This window comes from Marmota marmota, unplaced genomic scaffold (assembly GCF_001458135.2).
Source record: "Marmota marmota marmota unplaced genomic scaffold, marMar, whole genome shotgun sequence".
NCBI classification, from domain to species: Eukaryota; Metazoa; Chordata; class Mammalia; order Rodentia; family Sciuridae; genus Marmota; species Marmota marmota.
The window spans coordinates 15856089-15879696 of NW_025999932.1; the positions used below are offsets into that span (position 1 = coordinate 15856089).

Consider the following 23608-nt stretch of genomic DNA (forward strand, 5'->3'; position numbering starts at 1 on the left):
CAGTCAAGAGAAAATCAGCAGATATAAAGAGGCAGAAGATTCACACCCTCGTTGGGGGGTACTGGTGCAGGTCTATCATCCCAGTGAGTCAGGAGGCTGAGGCAGAAGGATCACAAGTTTGAGGCTAGCCTCATTGATTTAGGAAGGTCTTAAGCAATTTAGCAAGACACTGTATCAAAATAAAACATTAAGAAAGGACTAGGGATGTAGCTCAGTGGTAAAGTGCCAAATCCCCAGTACCAAAAACAACAACAACAAAAATTTACACCCTTCCCTCATTCCACTCTACACACAAAAAGTCTTGACTATGTGATTTAATATACCATATCCACCTGCATATTGATTTCACAAACAGTAGAGCACATAAAAACATAATTAAAAACATAATACTGTTATTCAATTTCATTATACAATTAAATTGTAAATATTGTTCTTTTAAATTAGTAAAAGAGATTGTTGATCTTCCTGAGATATTTTTGAAAGGCTATAGTCATTTGAAAGATATTCCTAAGATTATTTACTTCCCTCTGCTCCATCGAGCCAGAACGTCATTCCTGAACCCTCCCAGCTGACTTCACTTGTGACCACTTTTCAGCCTAAATTCCTTCCCAACTATCAGATGGCACTCTGCCTTTTTACAAGGTGCTATGCCAATTTTGCTAGGACTCACATGCCAATCAAATGGAAGATTCAATAGAGAACATGGCAAATGCCATCTCTTCAGCAGGATGTCCATTATCTCTGGCAGTAATGTGAATTAACACCTAATACATCTTGAGTGCCAAAATTAAAATTATGAATTGTGGAAGAAAATGTGGCACAGTAGATGTAGGTGTCCAACTCTGCCAGAAGGACAGGTTGAATTCTAGGAGTCCCATGGAAACCAATCACACTTACAGATATATCCTGCTGCTCTGTAGAGTCTCTGCAATTTGAAATGATTTCTGAACAAAAGAATACCTTGTTATTGTGAAAGTAAATGGCACCACCACAAAATTAGAACTGGGTTCAGGTACAACAATGACAGCCAGAAGTAGTAGTTAGATAGATTCCAAAGCCACATTCAAAGACCCATAGAAGGCAGTAAGGTCTACTACCACTCTCTAATTTATTATCAGATAACTTGGCCAGCCCTTTCCTAACCAATTGTATCTAAATGCCCAGATGTGCAGCCCTGAATACACACCTCAGTTCTTATCACCCCAGTAATCTCCATGTTGGGAATTTCACACCCAAGAAAGAATTCCATCTAGTCTAATCCCTCCCACACTTCATCAAGAAGGAAAGAATCAAAGTTATTTACATAAATGGGATCAAAAAAGGAATTCAGTCTCAGGTAACATCTCTTCCTGGTCTAGTAGCTCTGGATTACATTAAGCTGTACCTCTTTTTATGTTTTCCCTTATAACTATGCATATTATGTTCATGGCATAATCTATATTCATATTATATGCATGAATAATAACACTGCATAAAAATGTGCACAGCAATAGTAGCATATTCTGTGTGACTAATGAATACATATTGACTAATTGTGTAGACAGTCATATTTTCTAATAAACACTGACCTTTTATATTTCCATTACAATTTATGTTCCTATTGATATGAAATCTAGGACAGACAAAATAAGTTGAGATGCTCTAAGGCAAAAGGGCCCCATGAATTAAGCTTGTAACAAAGGCCACCTAAATTCTGATGATCCACGAATATCTATCTTAGTCCTATTTCTCTAACTACCTGCACTTTAGAATGGAAATTTTAGGGCAAGGTTAGGTCTTATTAATAATCGTACCCATTGCATCTGCGAAAAAGTTGGTGCTGAGTGGAGAGATGGATAAATGCATGAGCTGGTGCATCCTATAGATTGCTAAAAGCAACCTTGGTCTACTCTGCAGATTGTTTTTTTCATGCCTGATTTATTTCAAAGATTTCTCACAGGAACCAAAGCATCTGAATAAGACCTTTCTTTCAATCGTTCATTCATGACAACAGCCTTTTTTTCACTCATGGGCATGAACGATTAAGGCCTCTCAGAGGAAATTATTTTAATTACAGAAATCAGAACAGCTTAATCGTAAATGTGCAATGTGAGCATTTTACAAAAGAGATTAGTTGCTTTCCCCCTTCTTTCTTTCCGTTCTCTTTCAATAATTCTTAAAATCCACAGTAAAAATGATCCTAAGATTTCAGTATTCTGGAACATGTTTCTCTTCTATTTAATCACACTTAGGGAAATCTACAATGTTAATGCATAAAGGCTATGAAACCGCTAGTCTACACTTCTCTGATCTAAATTATAATCAGATAGTCAATCAGTGTCTGGATAGATGAGCTGAATTCTAAGGCATGAAGGGAAAATGCAGGGAAAGAAATAGTTGCTGCAGTAACTATGGAAACACTATGGATATGTGTATCCACATGCAGATAGATGATATAGATGTTGCTATCTTGAAAACCTAGAGTACAAATGAAGATTCATTTCTTGTTGCTGGATCTTGTGCAACAACATGTAGATGAGAACTGAGAAGAATATGTGACTTCCCAGCCTATTATCACTCATACATATTTCATCCGGATGCAATATCTTTGCACCTGAATATTCCAATAGACCTAAAAGGAGATTCTGCTCTATTGGGTATCTACACGCACTAAGTATTTAATTTTGTCTCTTATGAAGAGGTAGCTTCTATAGGGCCTGCATTACAGACTTTTCAAAAGCCATCAGATGTTCAGGGCACTATTTACAATAAAGTAGGAGATGATGTCACACATTTGGCTGATACCAACCATCCCCAAACAAGATAAAGCTGAAAGGGAGCAGAAAGTAATGCAACAACAGTAATACTACCTGCATCATATCAGATTGCATCGGCCCCTGTTCTGAGGAATGTTAAGGATGGAAACATGTTGCTTCCTCCACTACTAATTCACAACGTTCAGGTTCAGGAGGCATGCCATATAAGAACACGTGAAGTCCAGAAGGCAGCAAATACTGAAGAGAGGCTGAGTATAATCTGAGGCTACAAAGTCACTGTGTTGCTCATATTAGTTGGGACTAATCAAGGTGAGTAAGAGATGGAAATGCCAAGGCCAGGCCGCTGATCTCAAACTTGTCAATCACTTGTGAAAATCCAGATCTGCCATTTCCAATCTAGACCTAGCAAACAGCCAAGCACTTAGTAAATATTTCAGATTATTGGAGTATATTGCCAGGATTGATAAACAGGACAGTGATTTAATCAAAATGGTATTTGATAGAGATATTCTTAGGATCTCTAAAAGAAGGCACAGAGCTTAAAGTTGGAGTGTTGAGGTGGGGACAGCCCACAGTTAGGGTGAACAGAATTGAGATTTCAGCAGAACAGTTGGGAAAGGGAAAAATATAAATGGGAAGCAACACAGAAAGAAAATGACCTACACCGAGGCTACAAAGAGATTGTGTTGCTTGCAATTATTACACAGAATTTTCAATAGATTAGTATGTGGGGTTGCTGCTGAGTACCCCTGAAGGAAGTGTAACCTGCAGATGCCGAAATGAGACCAAGGTGAGAATTTGAGGCTGCAGAGAGACAGAAGTTATCCATGAACTTCCTCGCTGTTGGAAGTACTCTGACATGCTTGTGACCTCTGGAATAGAGTTTTGACTCAGCAGTGGAAAGGAAAGAGAAAATGACACCGTGTAGCAAAAATTATGGGATGCTGACATTCAATTGCCTGCCCCCTGAAACTGAGTCAAAGTTGTATTCAAAAAACTGCTAACCTAATATTCCAGGTTCTCTTGAGAGAAATGAGTTTAAATTTCACAATAAATCAGTTTACATATTCTAAATTAATTCAATGAATAGCATTATATAAGTCTAAAAGTCAGCCTTCTACATTAAGGTACCACACATCTGGAGGAGAGCAGCGTGTATCCTGAATGTAGCTACTGCCACCGGGCTCTACACTTCTGCCAGGTGGGTCAGACCTTCCAGATTCCACAGAGAAACCCAGTGACAAGCCACAACTTGCTGAGTGGTGGTGAAACCATCAATTCCATAATGCTCACTTAAAAATTAATAGGAATTGTCAAATGTGATATGGTCCCTCTTGTGAAAACCTCTGTCCTGATGGTGACAGGCACTTGGGAGAATGGAATGTCAACTCTGCTAAACCCCTAGTTACCTCTTCATGTAGTAAAGTAGTAACACACTAATATCTCAATTTCCTTGTGTTTTTTTTTTCATTAGGTGCTAAATATGTCTTATGAGAAATTGAAGAGAATCAATGCTTCAGAAGATGTTGCCATAAAAGTAACCTTTAAGTAAAAAAATAAAACAGTGAAATACCCTCAAGTCCTTCTATACACAAATGAGTCCTGTGATTTTGAGTCATTTAATCTAGTAATATGCCATCTTCATGATTATTAGGAACCACCTTTAAGAGAGAAATACCTCAGAGAGTCTCCCCACCCATGATACTAATTTGGCACTTATTTATTTTGTTTACTGCTGATGCTGCCACCCACAGATATTTGCCAGCTGCTATAATAATTAGTCTCCTCCACTTCTCCAGGGCAGATTGAAAATCATAGAGTAAGACATTCATGGTGATTTGTAACCTTCCTGATGCTTCTCACACTTAGGGACACCAGTAGCATCAAATACAGGGCCTTTGAGGCACTGGCAGAAACAAATTTCTCAATAAAGTGTCTGTTATTTATGTTAAAGTTCCAATCAATGACAAGAAGGCATTATGCTAAGACAATTTATTCCTCTCTTTTCCTTGTAACCAGAGGCACTATATGAATAATCAATTATAGGAGTTTAAACTTTCTGGGATGAGTTCCTAAAACTTCTTTACCTTCAATAGAAGAGGAGTGCCTCAAAACTATATTTCTGTCCTGTCCAGTTCATTAGACACTAACCACTTGTGGCTCCTGAACATGTGAAATGTGGCTAGTCCAAACTGAGATGCAAGTCCAAAATGCATGCTGAAATTTGACTGTGTATGTAATATAATAAGAAATTTAAGAGAACTAATGCTTCAGAAGCTGTTACCTGAAAAGTGCCTGCGTTGTAAAAAATGGGAAATAACCTCAACTCTCTGGACACAAATGAGTCATGTGGTTTGGAGTCATTTAATCAGTGATGGACCACCTTCATGAGTATCTGGACCTGTGTAAAGAGCTAAATTCTTGAATGTCTCCTTTGATGTCTTAAAGGAGCTTTTTGAGTTTTTTCTAATAATTAGTAGTTTGTAGAATTTTTACATGAAATTAAAATGCATGCATTGATTTTTATTGATTGCATATTTAAATGACAATGTTTTGGATATATCGGGTTAAATGGAACACTAAAAATATTTCACCTGTTTTTCTTTTCACTGAAAGAAAATTTGAATTGTATGTGCGGTTCACACCATACTGCTTCATGGAGCTGCCATAGACCATCGAGCTTTACATTCAAAGACAAAAGCCCCAGTCCTCTGTGAGGCAGTGTGAAATGGCAGCAGGGACTGTGGCATTCAGCCCAAGGATCCTCCTCCAACCAGTGAAATAACCACCACACCTGTCGCACAGGTTTAATGCAGGCACTAAGTGGCAATACATGAAAAGTACCCAGTGCAGTATCAGGCAATTACTCAATAGCTGTTAGCTTAGATAGGAAGAGAACTCCATAACAGTGATGATGTTCTGGTTAGGCCTGTACCCATTTCTGCAGAAGTAAACTTCTCGTTGTGTATATTATGAGAACACTCCTGAGTACATTAAGGGATTGGCTGGGGGGGGGGGGTCTTTCTGGTTCTAACAATGGGAACGATACAACTTTTTCTTCACTGTTGGTTTGCTTTCCCTTATTAAGGAATCATGTTAACCTCCTATTGGTGGCTAATAGAAAGCTTCAAGAAACTTCACAAATTCAAAGGCTGAGAGGTCAAACAGTAACTATGGGTGAAGTTCATATTCTTTAAGCATCGAAGCTATTAGCATACTGAATACTTAGAATATGCTACCCATCCAAAAAGAGAGAGAAAAAAGCTATCTACCATTTTCTTTTTTTGTTCAAACATATCCTCATTTGGCTTCCACTTTTTCACTTTCAGTTAAAAAAAAAACACAGATACAGAGAAACATTTCTCTATTACAAATATACGAATAAAAGAGCCAAGCATTGCAACAGATGGCCACCAACACTGACCTCAGGATCAGGCCAAGAACTGGAGTGATCAGACCCGCTTCAAATTGGAACATGGACGATGATGCTAAAACAAGCTCAAGTTAACATTGATTAACTCCAGCTGATTTTCACTGTGCAGTCACAGGTCCAGGGCTGTCTTATGTTCCAAGAAACTGTAGAAATCCACATTTTATAGTGATCCTCCCAATTTTAAAATAACATGTGAAATCTTAAAGAATGCAAGCCAAATAAAGTATGTCTGTGGGTCAGTTTAGACCAAGGTCCACTGGTTTGTAATCTGGTTTAGATCCAGATTTGGGGCCCAATGGAAAGTATTATCCAAGGATTTCTAGTAAACATTCTTTGGTCAGTCTCATTTCTACCTCTACATTGTGTCTCTATTTTTTTTTTGTTGTTGTTGTTGTTGTTCCTTGTGGGGAGGAAATAACCTGCATCTAAGCCATACAACTGTTTAGAGTACCTAAATCAATCAATAAACTTTAATAGTTAAATACTTAATGAGGGATTCATGAAGGTCCCATGTATTATAGGATTCAAAGTGCAGAATGAGTCACAATAAACATGCATGCACGCACACAGAAACATTAAGACATTCTCTTAGTAAGAATGTCTATGAGGTTACTATTTGTGAGATTTCCTAGAAATATTGGCAACAAAATTCTTTTCACATCATAGTATAAATTTTTTAATAACTATATTTTTTGAAGAAATGCCTCTGATGTGTTAAAAATGCATAAGATGATAAAATGAAAAAAGTAGAATTCAGTATTAAACATCTCACACAATTTTACAGCATAAAATTATATCAGCAGTGCATTAGAAACACAAGCTTTTGAAATTAGTTATTCCTACAGGGGGAATTTAGGATTATTTTATTCTCTTCTTTGGAGCCGTCTGCATTTCCCAAAAAAAATTACATAAAAGAAAGAAAGAAAAAATGGATTAGCATATATTGATTTTTATAGCTTGAAAAATATATATTAAATACATAAAATATTTTTTTCCTGATAATCAAGAAAAAGTAAATATCCTGGTGATCTAAGCTAGAGTAACAATTTTGCTGGAATTTTCTAGGTCACTTGAAAGAAAATAATTCAGTTTGGTTTGGGTGATTCAGAAGTTTGTATTATTTCCCTAGTTTTCTTTGTCCCTAATCACCGCACATGTGAAGAACTATAAATCAGTCAAGGGGGAAGACTTGGATAGCTGGGAGCAGAGGGTTTTTACAATTTATTAAACATTTGGTATATCAGGCTGTTGCTGGAGTGGGGGCGAACACTTTAAACTAAAAAAAAAAAAATGCATAAAAAATTTTTTTTTCAATCTGGATTCTATCTGCCATTCTAGCCAAAATGTCAGGGTACGTTTCTCTCTATTCCAAAATAGATAGTTCGGATATTTTATGGAAATAGTGTCATAAATATTTTATATAGTTATCTTCTGTCTACAAATGCAGCAGGATATCATAAGTTTCGTCTTTTCAATAAAATTCTTTATTGCAAGCATAGTTGAATTCTCTGTGGCCCAGCCTCTAATTTGAACAACAAAATCCTCAGAAGGAGGGAAAGACAACTTCTGCAGAGTGCTTAGTTCTCTGCTATTTTTTACAGCCCTATAAAATCATGTACTTCCTACTAAATATTATCCATTTTCATCGAAAAACAGTGAAATAAATGTTGTCTTATGTCTTGATATATTTTTGGTAAGAGAATGTGTTTTTAGCAAGCCAAAAGGAAATGAAACTTTTAAAATCCATTATTTATAAATGAATATATTTCTTTATGGAGAGACTTACATTTGTACCTACTATGAGAAGAGTATAGGGAATAATGTTTCCATAATTAATAAATTTATGAAAGTTTAAAATGTTCAATGAATGGGTGTTTTTGATTGCCAACTTTTTACATAAAATGAATCCATAAAAGTTTATCTTCCTGACTTCGTCAGATACAATGAACTGAAGAGGACAAAATTCACATGTAAAACCCTCTGCTTTCTGCTGAGTATTGTACACAACAGTAGTATTTTTGACATGTAGCACATCCTGCAAGAGTAAAAATGAATTCACATATCTGCTTATGCAAGTTACTTTAAGGCCACCCAAGGTTAACTTGGATGATCTATCGATTTAGGCTATAGTTTTACTTACATCTGAATGTCAAGGTCACCATTATCCTATTACTGACAACCTGAACTGTCCATTTTCACTCTTGACTATCCCAGTTGGCAGAAGAAAATGTAGAACTTCAATACTGTTTGGGATGATTACTTGTTTCTGAGCATCTGGTACTGACCCATTGTGTTTGTGCCGAACGTCAGCTCATCAAGATGAAGAAATGTAAAGCACAGACATGGAGAGAAGCAACCTTTGCTTGCAATCACAAAGATAACAATGGAGAAAACCTATGGAATGCAATCATACACCTCCCCTCTTTCTCACAAATATCCGTATGACCTAATACCTCATTAAAAAAAAAATACTTCATGTAACCCTCCCTGCCTACATCCTGCTTCAGCATGTCAGCACTATTAATGCCATATATCTGTCAAGCTTTATTAAAATTCTTTTGATGTGTACCTTGGATCATAAAACTTTACAGTGCACGATATTGCACCAGGGATGTCCTTGTAACATTGAATCTCAGAAGATGGGACAATAAAAGAGAAATTCTCCAAACTTTCAAGTTCAGCCTAGGATATCCTACACACTGTGTTACATCCTGCCTGAATTCCCAACTTGCTTTTGCATGTGTGAGTACTTAGAATATGACTATTGTTAAAACTTTGTTTCCTTGAAACCTTTTTTTGCCAGAAGAGAATAAATGCATTGAGAGATAAATATCCTAGAAGACAGGCAGTGTTGACACTGGGATAAACCATCAGTTCCATTTTTCTTTCTGAAGCCATTTTAGAAGCACTGAAGCACTGTTCTTTGAGTGACAGCACTAGTTTTATCATTGGGCTTTCTTTTTTTTTAAATGTGTGATGTACCTTAATTGGTACAGTTCACCAGTGGATGTTCACTATTAGTAACAAAGACATCTTGTCTGTTTGTAGCAAACATTTTCCATGGCCCCAGAGGAATTCTTATACTTATGGGGCACCAGCAAACCATAGACATGCCAATCAAAACGGATTTACTGTGAGCCCATCATGTTTGTAAATACAGAGAATATATCCCAGGGGAAAAAACTAGGGCAGAAAGGCACAAAAAAGGGTAAAGGGGAACTGAATGCAGGGTAGATAAAACCCAAACACTCCAACAGAAACAAGCAATCCATGTTCATTAGTTTCCTACTTTTTGTGTTATTTTAGAATAGTACACCTAAACCTATGTTTGAGCCTCTAATTATCTGTACTGACTTTGGTTGGTTGCTTAGATTTTGCAAATGTGTCATGACCAGATACCTGATCCTACAGAGCATTAGCAATATGCAGTTCTCATCCTAGGATACTTACCAAGGAGTTCAATGATGTTCAAAGACGCATCTACAGATAGTGCCTTGGATATCAGTGTGAAATAGCTATCAAGATTTTAAAAACTCTTTCAGTTTTGTTTTGTTTTGTTTTACTTACCTTGTTGTGAATGGCAACAGACTATGCATAGGTAGATGCCAGTCTAGGGACCATGATTTGTGCCCCTTGTTCCAGAATTAGTAGGAGCAAGGGAATTAATACAACCTATTACATTACTGAGTCTAGCTATGCTTGTTGTTCATAACATCCTAGTGGTCAAATCCAAGGTCATTTTCTGTGCCCTTCCCACTATCTGCAAGTTGATACTGTTCATTACTACCTATTTTCTTTTTTAAAATTCTCTCTCCCTTTACTTTTAGGAAAACATATTTTTCTGGCTTTCAGTATTGTCTTTCTCTTTTGAATGATTTTTAAATATATAGACTCCCTGAGAGCTCTTCTGATCCCATTCTCTTCTTTAATTAAATGTTACTGTCATTCAGCAACATTTATATCTTAGTAAGTTTTCAAAATCTGTCAACAGATGGACAACTGCTACTAACTAGGAACCAACTAAGTGCCAGGTATGCTTGATGCTGGGGACAGATCCTAAAAAGGCAGCACCTTAGCTGCTGTGCTGCAGAATCCACTTCCCTCTAGATACCATCTCCACTCTGCTCCATGCTGCTCTGACTCGGGTCTCACCACCTCTCATCTGGTCCATTACAGCAGCTTCTGGTCCCAGCACCTGCCCTCATCCTCCCTCATCCAGTTTGTCATCTCCATACACCATCTGTCTCAAGTAAAAGTCTGATTACATATTTATCTTTTGAAAAAAAATTGGCAGGTAGCCCTTGCCCCTATGCAAAGCCCTTCAAATTCCTAAATTTCAAATATAAGGACCAAATAATAGGGGCCAAATCTTCCTTCTGGCTTTATCTCTACAGTATAGTAAGAACTTTGGTCCCCCATCTCTAACTTTATCTACTTGTGGCACATTTAGGGAAAGTTAAGAAGCCCCTTCATTTCTGTTTTCAGTATGAATAAAATTTCAAAATTGGATTTGGTGGGAGGGAAAGGTGCTCATTTTAATGGAATTCTAATAGTAATATAACATTAAATTAAAAGCACCCTTCACCATGTTAGGTGCTCAAGTCACCTGCAGAATACCCACATGCCCTTCAACATGCAGTTAATAGTTCAAACATAGTTATTAGAAATAGACATAAGCCACAAAAGAAGAGAGGCTGCACAGCTTCTATGCCTTGGAAATGAATGGCTTCATTGTCTTTGATTTTCACCCTTTTCCTAACTCAAACATTTCCCAAATTCATATGCCCAGCCTATCCACTTTGAAAAAAAAAAAAACTTAAAGTTAGTAAGAACAATTTTAATTATTTTATTCAAAATGATTTCATGGTTTTAATAAAAATGGAGTCTTAAAAAAATGTAGACTCAACTGAGCTCCATCCCACTATTCTAGAGTGGAAAATGTTCTTTTCTTCTTCTGACACCTGGAATTCTTTGTACTCTTTGGATTTACAGAGCTTAGCACATTACCAGGGCCATGGTAAAATTCATACATTTTCAATGGATTCTATTAATAAGCTATTTTTGTTGCTACGGTTCCTTGTTACCATTTTTTTTTACTATTTTTAACCATGAAATTATTTATTAATCAACTGCAAAGTATTTTCCAAATATAATGTAACACCTACAATACCATCATAAAGCAGTGAGCGTAAATTATTTATGTTGATTTAAAAGTTGTAAACATGAAAGCATTATCGATAATTTCAAAAGGTTCATCCAGTCTTCCTAACACTATATATGATTGAGGTAATCTACAATGAATAATCATAGATTACAGAAGAGAATGCGTTAACCGCAAAAGAACTACAAACAGGTTTCATTCACCTAAGGCCTCTCCTGGTTCTTTTCATTTCTGGATCACTCCACAAAAATTAAATCCAATCAAAACATTGCCACAGAAGGTACAGAACCAATAATTCAGGCAATAGCTACAACAGGTGGTCTTACTTTATATCTTAAATTCTTGCTCCAAAGCAAACAACTAAATAGAATACCAGGTCTCCTTTAAATTGAATCCAGTAAATTCTTCAGAATGGTTTCCCATTGTGATCAGAGGAAGCCTTAAATGGAGGCAATTCATAGCCTTCATTTCATCAAAATTGATGGAAAATTTCTCTCAATCTTATCGAGCATCAACCACATTTATTGAAAATTGGCTATGCTCACTCCTTTCTAGGACACATTGTTAATTCATGTTGTTTACTCAGGTGGAAGAACTGCTTAAGAGCCCTTGATGCAAAACGCCAGTTCTATGTAGCGAACACAGACAGGTGTCTGTTGATGAAAATTTTCTGGTCTTTCTAAGAACTAAAAGTCAGATTTTTCTTTCAAAATCATGACCCACAAGGAAAAAAAAAAAGGTTGTAGATAGCCTAGCTGGGTGCAGTGGCATATGCCTGTAATCCCAGCAGCTTGGGAAGCTGAGGCAGGAGGATCTCAAGTTCACAGTCAGCCTCAGCAACTTAGTGAGACCCTAAGTAACTTAGTGAGATTCTGTTTCAAAATTTAAAAACAGAAAATGGGGCTGGTGATGTGGCTCCATGTGCCCCTGGGTTCAATCCCTGGTTAAAAAAAAAATAAAAACCAGACTGTAGATAGATGATAGACAGATAGATAGATGATAAACTGAAGACCCTGTCTGCCAACAGCTTAAGTTCTATGCATCCCAACTGTGCTACCTATTGTCTTCTTCTGGAATAAATCAATGAAACGACTTGCCTTGCTGAAGTGATTGCCCTTGACACAACTTTTGGCTTTTCCTCCTGGAAATCACTTTTATTAAAGCAAAAAGATATGAAAGTTATGTCTTTGTGTAAATGGCATTATAATGGCCCAGTAAGATGCTTGAGTCATTTCCACATTTGCCTCCATGGAGAATAAGGTTTAAGCCATGTATGCTTAAGCAGACAACCTGTTCATGTCTCTTTACAAAGCTCTCTCTTTGGTCTTTGCAATGTCAAAGATTTCAGAGTGGCCACCAGCATTCATGCTTCTACTCACCATGGGTGTATATAAAAAGATGAGAATGATGTTTTAATAAAGGGGCAATGATTAGTATGGATTTATTCTTGGAAGACTACTACATTATTAAAATTTGTTTTTATGCTCATTTTAGAGCTTTGCCTTCTATGTCCACCCAGTGTCATTTAGCAAAATATGGAGCAAACTAGCTGTAGGTCATATAAACAACGGAGGGTAGGGTAGCTCAGGAACACTATCAGAGATACACAGGTGGCAAGAAATAGATGGTCAATGGTAAAGACTTTCCCAGCTTTAATTTCTTTAATTAAAAAAAATATTACAAGCTGGGTTTGGGGGTATTTCCGCTCTATTCCCAGCAGGAGGATCACAAGTTCAAGGTCAGCCTAGGTAACTCAATCTCAAAAATAAAATTAAAGAACTGGGAGTGTAGTACAGTAGTATAGTATTTGTTTAGCATGCATGAGGCCCTGGGTTCAATTCCCAGGACCACCAAAAATTAAAAAGGAATCTTACACACACAAGTATGCATACACCTCTTCGCTCATGTATATATCCAGAAACTGGAGTAAGAAAAATATTATGCTATGAATAACCATGGGAACTCTTGAACTCCTGTGTGTCCCTCCTTGACTGTAACTCCAAAACTTGTTTCCAGAAGAGAATACCACCTGATGTTATTCTTCTCTAGATTTCTATCAGATTTCCATCAGTTTTACTATATATATTTTTAATCCTAAATAACATATGGCTTAGTTTTGCATTTTGTACTTTATGTGAAGTATATAATATTTGGTGATTTCAGACATGTATTATTTAGTGAGGTTTCTGCAGTTTATCTGTAAATATGTCTGTAATTTATTTATTTTTTATGCTCCATAGGATTTCATGGTATGATAATCAACACTTACACACAGGGAACATTAATGATATTTCTACTTTTTATTCTATTTTAAACAATGCTACTATAGACATTCTTCTATATATGTACTAGTACACAAGTACCAGGTCCTCCAGGGGAAGAACCATAGATTTAGGATATATATTTCTTCAATAATAACAAATTTTCAACTCATTATTGGAAGTAAGCACATCAATTTACACATGCACTGGCAAAATATGGATAGTCTGAAACTCTCTACCTTGCCAACACTTGGCATGCTCAATATTATGGTTTAGATATGAGGTGTCCCCTAATAAGCTTATGTTAGATAATGCATGAATGTTCAGAGGTGAAATAATTCAACTATGGCAGCTGTACTAATTTCAGAGAATTAAGACATTTGAGGGATTAATAATTTGAATGAATTAACTGGGTAGTTAACTATAGGCAAATGGGACGTAGCTGAGGAAGCAGGTCACTCTAGGGCCTTGCTTTGGGGGTCTATATTTTCATTTCTGGCATCTCTCTCTTTCTCTCTCTCCCCTAACACTCTCTCTCTCTCTCTCTCTCTCTCCCTCCCTCCCTCTCTCTCTCTCTCTCTTCCTGCTGTCATGAGCTGAACAGTTTTCCTCCACCACGCCCTTCTGCCATCATGTTCTGTCTTACCTCAGGCCTAGAGCAATGGAGTTGGCCCACCATGAACGGAAGATCTGAAATTGTGAGCCCAAAATAAACTTCTCCTCCTCTAAGCTGTTCCTGTCAGGAATTTTGGTCACTTGACAAAAATCTAACACCCAAAATGTGGTAATTCACATAGACAATGAATCCTCTAGAATCACATCACGCTTCTGAGTCAGAGCTTAAACTACAATTACTTCATAGTGAATTCTCTCCTTTCAAAATTGAGAAAAATACATGGTTTGAATCCATAAAATGGCAAGTGTAAGTTTTGAAACCAATTCTATTGATGCTTACAAATTAGTCTCCCATTTTTCTTACAAGGAAATTCCCTATAACATTATGTCAAAACATTTGTGTCTAACTACTGTGTTTTGCCAAAGAGGTAAAGTTTCCAGTCAAAACAATTAATTAGAAGCTATTAATGATGATTTCAAAGATTTAAGTAGTCACTGTAAATGAAGAGCGAACTGAAGGGAACAAAAATCCCTAAAACATGGTGTAGGAGATGAGCTCCTTTGCTTTATCTCAAACTGGGATGTTTGCCTTAAAACCTCTAACTCTACTCCCATCATTAAATTACTTAATTAATAGAGACGCAGTTGACATCGGTTTTGTGATGGACTTCAACCTCAAACATATTTCTTTCTTCTTTTAAGGTAGGGTTAGTCCTTGTAATATTTTATCTTTGTCACAAAAGTATTTGGGGTGCTGAAAGCATTATAGCACTAGTAGATCCAATTCTAGTTTGGTCAGCTACAGACCATCTGAGTAATCATTTGGGTAGAAAATTAAATTCATAGGTGAAACACTAAAATCCTTGAGTCATAAATTATTTTAGTAAAAACCTCAGTTTCATTTAATCTCTTGCTATATCTGTTTATCCACCTACTGACCTACCTACCTACCTACCTTTCTCCAAAAGGCAATGCCTGGATGTCATCATGAGATTCATGGTTTTAGTTGATTAGAGCTAATGAAACTCAGGTCAGCTAAGCCAAGATCTGCCCACAGAAAGATTAACTTTTCATGGTCACATGATCAACAAACACCCCTGCCAATGAGAGGATCAGGGAAAGAGAGACTCTACTGTCATTGAGTATAACACTTCTCACTTCTGGGGGGAAAAAACAAAAGATCATACTGTACTGATGATTGGTCTGTGATATTGGCCTTCACCATGAAGAGGAGCATGATTGATTTTGGTAGAGGAGACCTCAGAATAGGATAGTCTGGAACGAGTGAGGGGAGGCCCTCTGTGGGTACCTGCTATGGAGCCCTCCTCCAATAAGCAGCAGAGTCAGCTGCAACCTTCCCTATGACCTTAGACACTTGGTTAGCAAACACATATCCCCCTCTCTCACAGGAATACCCAGATTGTGACACATGCATTGAGATGTTATTCACGTCAGGCAGAATAAGTGTGGATGGCAAGGACCGGTGCATGTTCCTTGGGTCTCTCACCTTCTGAGGGGTGAGGTCTCTCTCATGCTGGCTGCAAGTTTTGTTCTTCCAGAGTGAATGCTTCTATCAGAGGCCTCTGAGACTACACTTATTTTTCATTTTAACATTTTAGATAAAACTTACTTTTACAACAAAATCTTTCTGCTCAAAAATATGAAATATGTATTTTTTATACTAATTTATATTTTACAGACCATCCTTGGGAGGTCCTATTTCCTCTTGCTAGTCCACTTGGGTAACTCCTTTTTATTCCACTTTTGGATAGTTCCTTCAGTATGTCAAACATTATTGATATTTAGTAAAAGTCATTGTATCAACTGTCAGAGTGATAGGCCATTTATATCATTAAATCTCTGGCAATTATCCCTTTAAAAAACTTTTTCAAATAACCTTCCCATATGTTTAAACATTTTAGGAAATGATAATGTAAAAAAAAATGGAATGCTATGAATTTGACAAATTGTGCTATGAAGAAACATTTTCAAGAGTAAACACCATCCTTATGCCAAGATGTAAATGTTGAGATCAATGTGGAAAGAAAAAGAAATACAGCACTGTAAGAAATACAGCACCAATAGTTGTGAAGAACACTGTGGCTCTTTGGCACATCCCTGAAATAAAAAAAATTACTGTTTGGCAATCGTCTGTACAAATACGACCTTTTCTAGGCGATATGGTACCAGATTCCTTGTGTGTATTGCTTTTTCTTTACTGCTTATAGTGACCATCTTTTCGTTTCTTCGTAAGGCTGACCTTGTAAATGGGAAAGCACATCTCATAAGAGCAGTTAAATGTCAAGGAAGAACTTAATATTTCCTCTAGAGAGGAAATATTCAGTGCTTCATGGATGGCAGTGAAGAGTGATCCCTTGCACTAAAGTTTTAGAGACGCTACCTTCCAGGAAAGGCCCAAATTGGGATCAGTGATTTATCTTTCTCATAAGTCCAACACAAACCATGGCATAGGATTACAAAATAATGAAGAATGAAAGGAATTATCTGCCAGAATCTATAGTGGCACGCATTAGTCCTCCCTAATCCAGTTCTACAGGTATCAAGAAAGGCTCTTCCATCACTACTAAGGAATTCCATCACTTTGACACATGATAAAGAATAAATGCCAGGTGCTACTGTTCTGAACAATTGGTATCTACTTGCAGGCCTGATGATGACTCTCCTCTGAATTCCTAGAGGACTCCAGTCCCTTAATGGACCGTTTTGTGGGTATTTATCATCCTTGAACCGCTGACCAGGAGTGTCAAGTGATCACAGTTGCAACATGATTGTTTTTGCTTCATTCCTGATAGAAACTTCTCTGGTAGAAGTTGTAAAAAAATATTGACAATATTTTTTAAACCACAGAGAACTTCTTGAAATCTTGACTTCTCTCACACCAAGCAAGGAAAACAAAACAAAACAAACAGATTTGAGCTTGGACACTTAACTGATTTCTCTAAGAACAAGGACACAGTAAATAGGAATTCTTCCATCATCATCATCATCACCATCATCATCATTGGCAAACATTTGTTTTAAAACAACAACAACAGCAACAAAAAGGAAGACCAATTAGAAAGACTATGCATTTGCAATTACCTTGGAAACCCGGTTTGCAACCTCTCTGCCCACGGTCAGCCCCTGGACAAAGGTGCGAGCAGCAATGAAGGCACGGGTGACCTGGATCTTCAGCTTCCGGGGCACATCTCCAAATGGCTTCAGCTGGTCTGTGTATTTGCTCACGCACTCCAGGTAGTCCTCACTGAAGTGATACTGAGGGTTTATCAGCTGGAACATTCGTTCTAGGAGCCGAGCCCAGAAGTCATTCAGCATCTCCTCAAGGTTCACGTTGCCCCCAGTGTAATATCTCTTCAGCTCTGTGAAGAGGTCCTGGAACACTTCCGAATTCTGCATGTATAGCATCCCATAGGTCCGGACAAACATGTCATTGAGGGACTTCTCTGCATTTTCTAGAAGTTCTCGGAAAAATTCTGGAGATAAAACAAGAAAACAATCATAAATAATATCTAGAAAGCCCAAGGCATCTACTTGTATTAAACACAACCACTTTTAATGAGCAGTTTCATAGAAAAATGTAGTCTGTGATTAAGATATAAATGAACTGATCAAAACAGTATGTAAATGTGTACTTTTTTTCTTTTTGTAATACTGGGGATTGAACCCAGAGTCTCACACATGCTAGGCAGGCACCCCATTACTGAACTATACCCAGTCATTTTTATTTTGAGACAGTGTCTCCCTAAGTTGCATATGTTGGTCTCCAATTTGTGATCCTCTTGCCTCATCCTCCTGAGTAGCTGAGAGTACAGGCTAGCAGCACTGCACCTGACTAAAGACAATATTTTAAATGAGAATTGATCTACAACTGTGATCTTAGATGAGACAAAGGAATCAGAAGACTCTGTAAATTCTATTTCAGAGAGGATCCATTAACATCCGAAGCTTACCTCCTAACACTCTTCTAAAATAGCTCAATTCTTTTTTCATGAACTGTTAAATTTTAGAAAATCTTATGGTTTGATATAAACTGAAAATAGGTTGCAAACATAATGTACAAAGTATCGCCATTAACACAGTAACAAATGCATACCTATAAACACATTTGCTCCGGCCTATTTACAAATTTGTTGTAATGCTAAATTCAATTACATTGCTTTTATTTGGAACAGTTCTTAAATGGGATGTTCAAATTAATGTAATATTTTGGACTCCTTCTAGTTCCTATATATAGCAATCAATTAAAAGTGTTCAGAGATTCATGATGCAATTAAATTCACTTAATACTAAAGCTATAATGAACATAATTAAGGTGGCCATAATGAATCAGAAAGCTATGAAGTATCTTGGATAATCATTATAGATGCAAACTATCATCTTACAGAACTTACTTGAACAAAATATTGATAGTTGGGCTTTCTGATTAAGACAATCTAAATGAAAAGTTTGTACAACAAATGAAATCTTTCATTCTGCAAGATCTCTTGAGTGTCGCTGAGATCACTGTTAGGATACAAACCTAAGGCAAGCAGAAAAGCTATTAGGTCTGCTAGCCTCACTAGTTCAGCTGTCAGGCCGTATGAAGAGGTACCTCATGTATGTAGGGTATGTATATATGTAATGCACACTAGCCATGCATATGTGGGACGTACACTAACCCAGAAGTCATTGGGCTAGTAATACTGAGGGTTTATCAATGCATGAATAAGCCTGGGTAAAGTCTAAGCTTTATCCTATTTAGATAATATAATTTGGGGTGGCGAAAACACAAAGGAATGATAATGCTTCTGAGTTTATCAATCCAAGTTTCCAATAGTAGAGTGATTCCATTTCACTTCTTCAAAGCCCCTTGAAGCTATTCTGTTCTCCCTTGGAAATTCAGGGACAAATCAAGTCCTAGATATTTCAAGGACTTCAAGTAAAAACTTTATAAAAAGATTTTTTCTTTCTGGATCCCTGGGGGGTTCTTTTTGAAGAAAGAAGGGAAAAAGTGATGAGTCCTTCTCTGTGTCCCCAGGAACTACTCTGTGCTTTCTCAGAAGCTGGCTAAAGAAACACGTACTTAATTGCTTCAGATGTGGTTAATGCAGAATCAAACAATTTTCTTGATCATTACATAGTGTTTATACTAATGATAACTACCTTATATTTGTTTTCAAACAAGCAACAGAACTTAAAAAGACTGTGCTCACTTGTTTACCCTTTTTAGCATAAGAGTTTCTTTTTTTGTTTCTCTTGATACAGAGGCTACAAAAACTTAGGGATTGCCTAAGTGTTATGACTGAGGAACCTTGTACAATTTTGTCCAAGTCAATAATTACTTGTTACTTTAATTATTCTCAAATGTAAAATCAGATTACATTTTATTAAACTGTTTTACTTGATAGGAAGATGAAAGTGATAATAACCCTGACTTGATTTGTATATATTGTAGTTGTGTATTAAAATTCCATACTGTACCCCATAAATATGTTCAATAGTTAAATGTTAGTCAAAAGTTAAGTAAAAATGTCTAAGGAGATGGAAATGCTAACTACCCTGATTTGATCATTATGCACTAAATACATGTGTCAAATTATCACACTGTATCTCATAAATTTGTAAAATTAAAATAATTTGTATAAAGAAAACCACACTAGAGAGTGTGGTTCAATCTTTAAGGATTCGGTAAAATAAAATGAGTGTTGAAGCAGATGATTACGTATGTTGTATGTCAATGCTATTTATAACTTTTTGAATCAAAGGCATAAAAAACATGTTTTTAGTAATGCTAGTCACCTAGTTTGTCCTAAAATGGAAACTATATTAAATTATTAATATTGATACCGAAGTATTAAAAGTAGTATAACTAAAATATTTCAGTCTTGAAACCAAGAAAGAAAATAGCCTAGGTCTACTGATATAGGAACAAGGTGAAAAGTATTGCAGACTGTGAAAGAATATAGAAAAGAAAGGAATAATCACTGAATTGAAAAATACTAATATAATGAGACTGGAAAGTGGATTCTAATCATGAGCTCTAGATAGCCTATTCATTTATCTTCTTTTGAGGTCAATTATTTTGTTGGACTCAGGAATTAAAGCTTAATTTATTGAACACGGTGTAGTGCCTTCAGCAATGAATAGTCAGTAATCAATAGTGTGGTTTAGATTTGCAAAGTGGTAAAAAAAAAAAGAGTGTGTTGGGGTGGGAAGGCCTTCTGGTCATCATGGCTCTCCAAAGACTTGAGGTAAAAATTGTCTTTATGAATGAAAATTTTAGTCTTCTATTAGCAACAGTAAAATCCCTGACGCTTTTTCCTGTCCTGACATAGGATCTCGGAAATATTGGGCTTCTGAGCACTCTTAAGACGAATCATTAAAATCAGACTGTCTCTTCTCTGCATCTTGTGTGGTTTTTATTTTTTATGTCTGAATTTGTATCCATAATAGAATACAGAAACCAAGTTATCACATTTCAATAAATATAGCTCAAGAATCATTTCAGAAGATTCCAAGCTTAAAGTTTTGTCTAAGGGTGTGTCATGGCCTCAAAAGTTAGCTATTAGCTTCACTGGTCCTCAAAAGTCAAATTACTCCTTGTTCAAAATCATTATATGGTTTACTGATCTCATAGTCAAAGTTAATATTTTGTATTGAAAGACACTAATACATCAGCCAATTATAAAAAAAATGTTGCTACCTTAGGGTACATTGATCTTATATCGTATGACAAATGGGAATCCAAGGTACTGAGGCAAAACTAATGTCCTGCCAAAATAAGTAAGCTCCTTTCATTGTCAGCAGGCCTGTGGACTTCCACCACTTGAAGGTTGACTCTGAACAAAGTACTTTATGCTTGGATGGAAATTGTTTCTCAGCAAACCAAACAAGATAGACATTTGGAAGACAGTTATCTGATCCATTTTGCTGATGAAGTATTATGTCCAAACACATCAGAGAGAATAAAATTCAAGCGAAATATAAGAAAAAGCAACCTCTATGTAACCCTTTGTTTAATCAGAAAGGGCAAAAGCTCATATTGGAGAAAGCCTTCGATCAACAGAAATTCTCATCTGTAAGAAAGAGTCTGGCTGAAAGAAAGGCGATTTGAGTTTTTTCTTCCTCAATCACAAAATATACATCAAAGGTGGTTGCTTAGGGCTCAGTTATGCTTCATAGGTGCACAAAAAGAATTTTTCCAGCCAGCATTAGCCTCTGGGAGGGTTTTATTCATCCAGAGGGGCGATCTCAGATGGAAACATCTGTTTGCTGCAGGGCAGACTAAAAACTACCATTGCTCCTCTAGCAAAATTAAAGCCTGCATGGTGCAGCGGATTGCTTGGAGAGGCCTCTTAGGGGGCAAAAATCAACTCCTAGGAGCCAAGAGGTGCCCTGAGGATATCTGCGGAAGGCTTTAAATGAAGCCTTCAAATGAACAGACTGGAATGTAAGGTGGCACACAGAACAAAAGGGAAGCAAAAGGAACAGGGATAAAGCAGCCTAGGAATTCACAGGCTTTATAACACAGTAATATCTTCTCCTATTCAAACCAGAGGGTTGGCCTCCTTAACAGTACTGTGGATCAGCCCAGTGGTAGATCGGAAGTGGGGTTGGGATTATGCACAATATGCCATCATTTTCTGATTCTATTCTCCTACTGTCCAAAATACTTCTCACTGAAATCTTGTTTAAAATAAGTGTTCCAGCATGGTGGTATAAATTCATGTAGTTACAGCTCAATAAGTGAAGAGTTTGGGTCACTGGTCAGTGGAGACTCCACCTGGTCTGAACTCTTGGACAGTGAGGGCTTTACGTGCCCATCTGAGACAGAGGTGCTATAAACCACATCTTAGAAGAGGACATTCACCTTCCTGTCATCCTCCAAATATTTTTTTCTTTCTTCTTCTCCTTCTCCTTGTTCTTCTTTTGGTAATGAGAATTGAACTCAGGGGTGCTTAACTCCTGAGCCCCATCCCCAGCACATTTTTTTATGTTTTATTTAGAGACAGGGTCTTGCAAAGTTGACTAGAGCCTCTATAAGTTGCAGAGGCTGGCTTTGAAATTTTGACCCTTCGGCCTCATCCTCCACATTCTTGAGCATTTAGAGAAAAGAAATCATTCATATCTTCCCACATTCCAAATTCACATGCACCTATTTAAACATAATACTGTATTCTCTGTTCAAAAAATTATTGATTTATTATTAATATATTGTATTATATTGAATAATCTCAAGTGCTTTGTTTTGTGGGGTTTTTGATAAATAAGACTATACCATCTGTATTTCTTCATAATGCACATTTTCAAGAAACAAGAATATAAGAGAAAGATGTAAAAACTTATTTTCAAAAGATATCTTATGATGATGCCTCACAATTTTTTTTTCAAAATTAGTTGCATTTTTGTGTAAGACTTTCAGAATGCATTTTTTAAAATTATGGGATTGATATTATATAGCATTACTTCTAAAATGAGAGTTTATTTTAAAAGCAAGGTATCAGAATCCATAACCATTGAGATGATGCTGCTAGGAGCAAAAATTCATTTAAGAGTTGTAATTTCTTATCACTTAATTCACATTTTCTCTTGCTCTGTCTGTGTGTGTGCTTTCATAAATTAAGTTTATTAAGTTATAATGAGAATTATGATTTACTCAGTCAGAACTTCCTAGGAGTTAATAGAAACCTATATGATCTCAAAGTGAATAATACACATCTTCCCTGTTTGAAGGATTATGAAACACGTTAAATAAGTGTGGTCCCTCCTCCCATATGGAGAAACTGGTTTCAAATGCAAACAATATGGTAATAGAATATACCTGTTATTTCTGTTTGTCTCTGTTAGATTTTAGGAGGAAAGTATACATATTAAACTTTAAATAGAGACCAAAAAAAATGGGCTTGAAACAACAAATGAAGCCAATTTCAAGGATAATCAGAGATAGGACCTGAGAAGTTGCCTGATTTCTAACAGGTATCAGATACTACATTATGGGCTTTTCACATATTGTATGTGAATCATATACTAGTATACCTAGTTAGCAGAATTGAGGCTTCACATTTTAACTGAGTTGCCCTAGACCACTTGAACCAGCACGCAATGGACACCTCCAAAGTTATTACAGAGAAGGATGAGTTCTAAGAAAGAACAAGACAGCAGAGTGGCTTTGGGGTTTATCCTAAGTCAAATTTTCTTACATTGTGATTTGAATAATTAATGAGAAGTATTATAGCCTTCCAAGATAGCAGATAAAACCATATTTAAATATAAATTGCAAAATGCATTCTAAAGTCACATATAAATTATTTATAAAAATAATTTTCATGTGTGATTATTTTTTCCACTAATAATAATTAGTTAATGCAGAGCATGAGACTCA

The 23608-nt window shown here is 36.5% G+C and overlaps 1 protein-coding gene across 3 annotated transcripts in view; it reads right to left on the reverse strand.

Annotated features, from left to right (window-relative positions):
- Gpc6 (glypican 6) overlaps nucleotides 1-23608 on the reverse strand; it is a 1056803-nt gene that overhangs the window by 514061 nt on the left and 519134 nt on the right. For all 3 annotated transcript variants that reach the window (XM_048800750.1, XM_048800751.1, XM_048800752.1), the window contains exon 3: nucleotides 17329-17720. In XM_048800750.1, the coding sequence (XP_048656707.1) occupies nucleotides 17329-17720 (392 nt within the window). The remainder of the gene's footprint in view (nucleotides 1-17328; nucleotides 17721-23608) is intronic.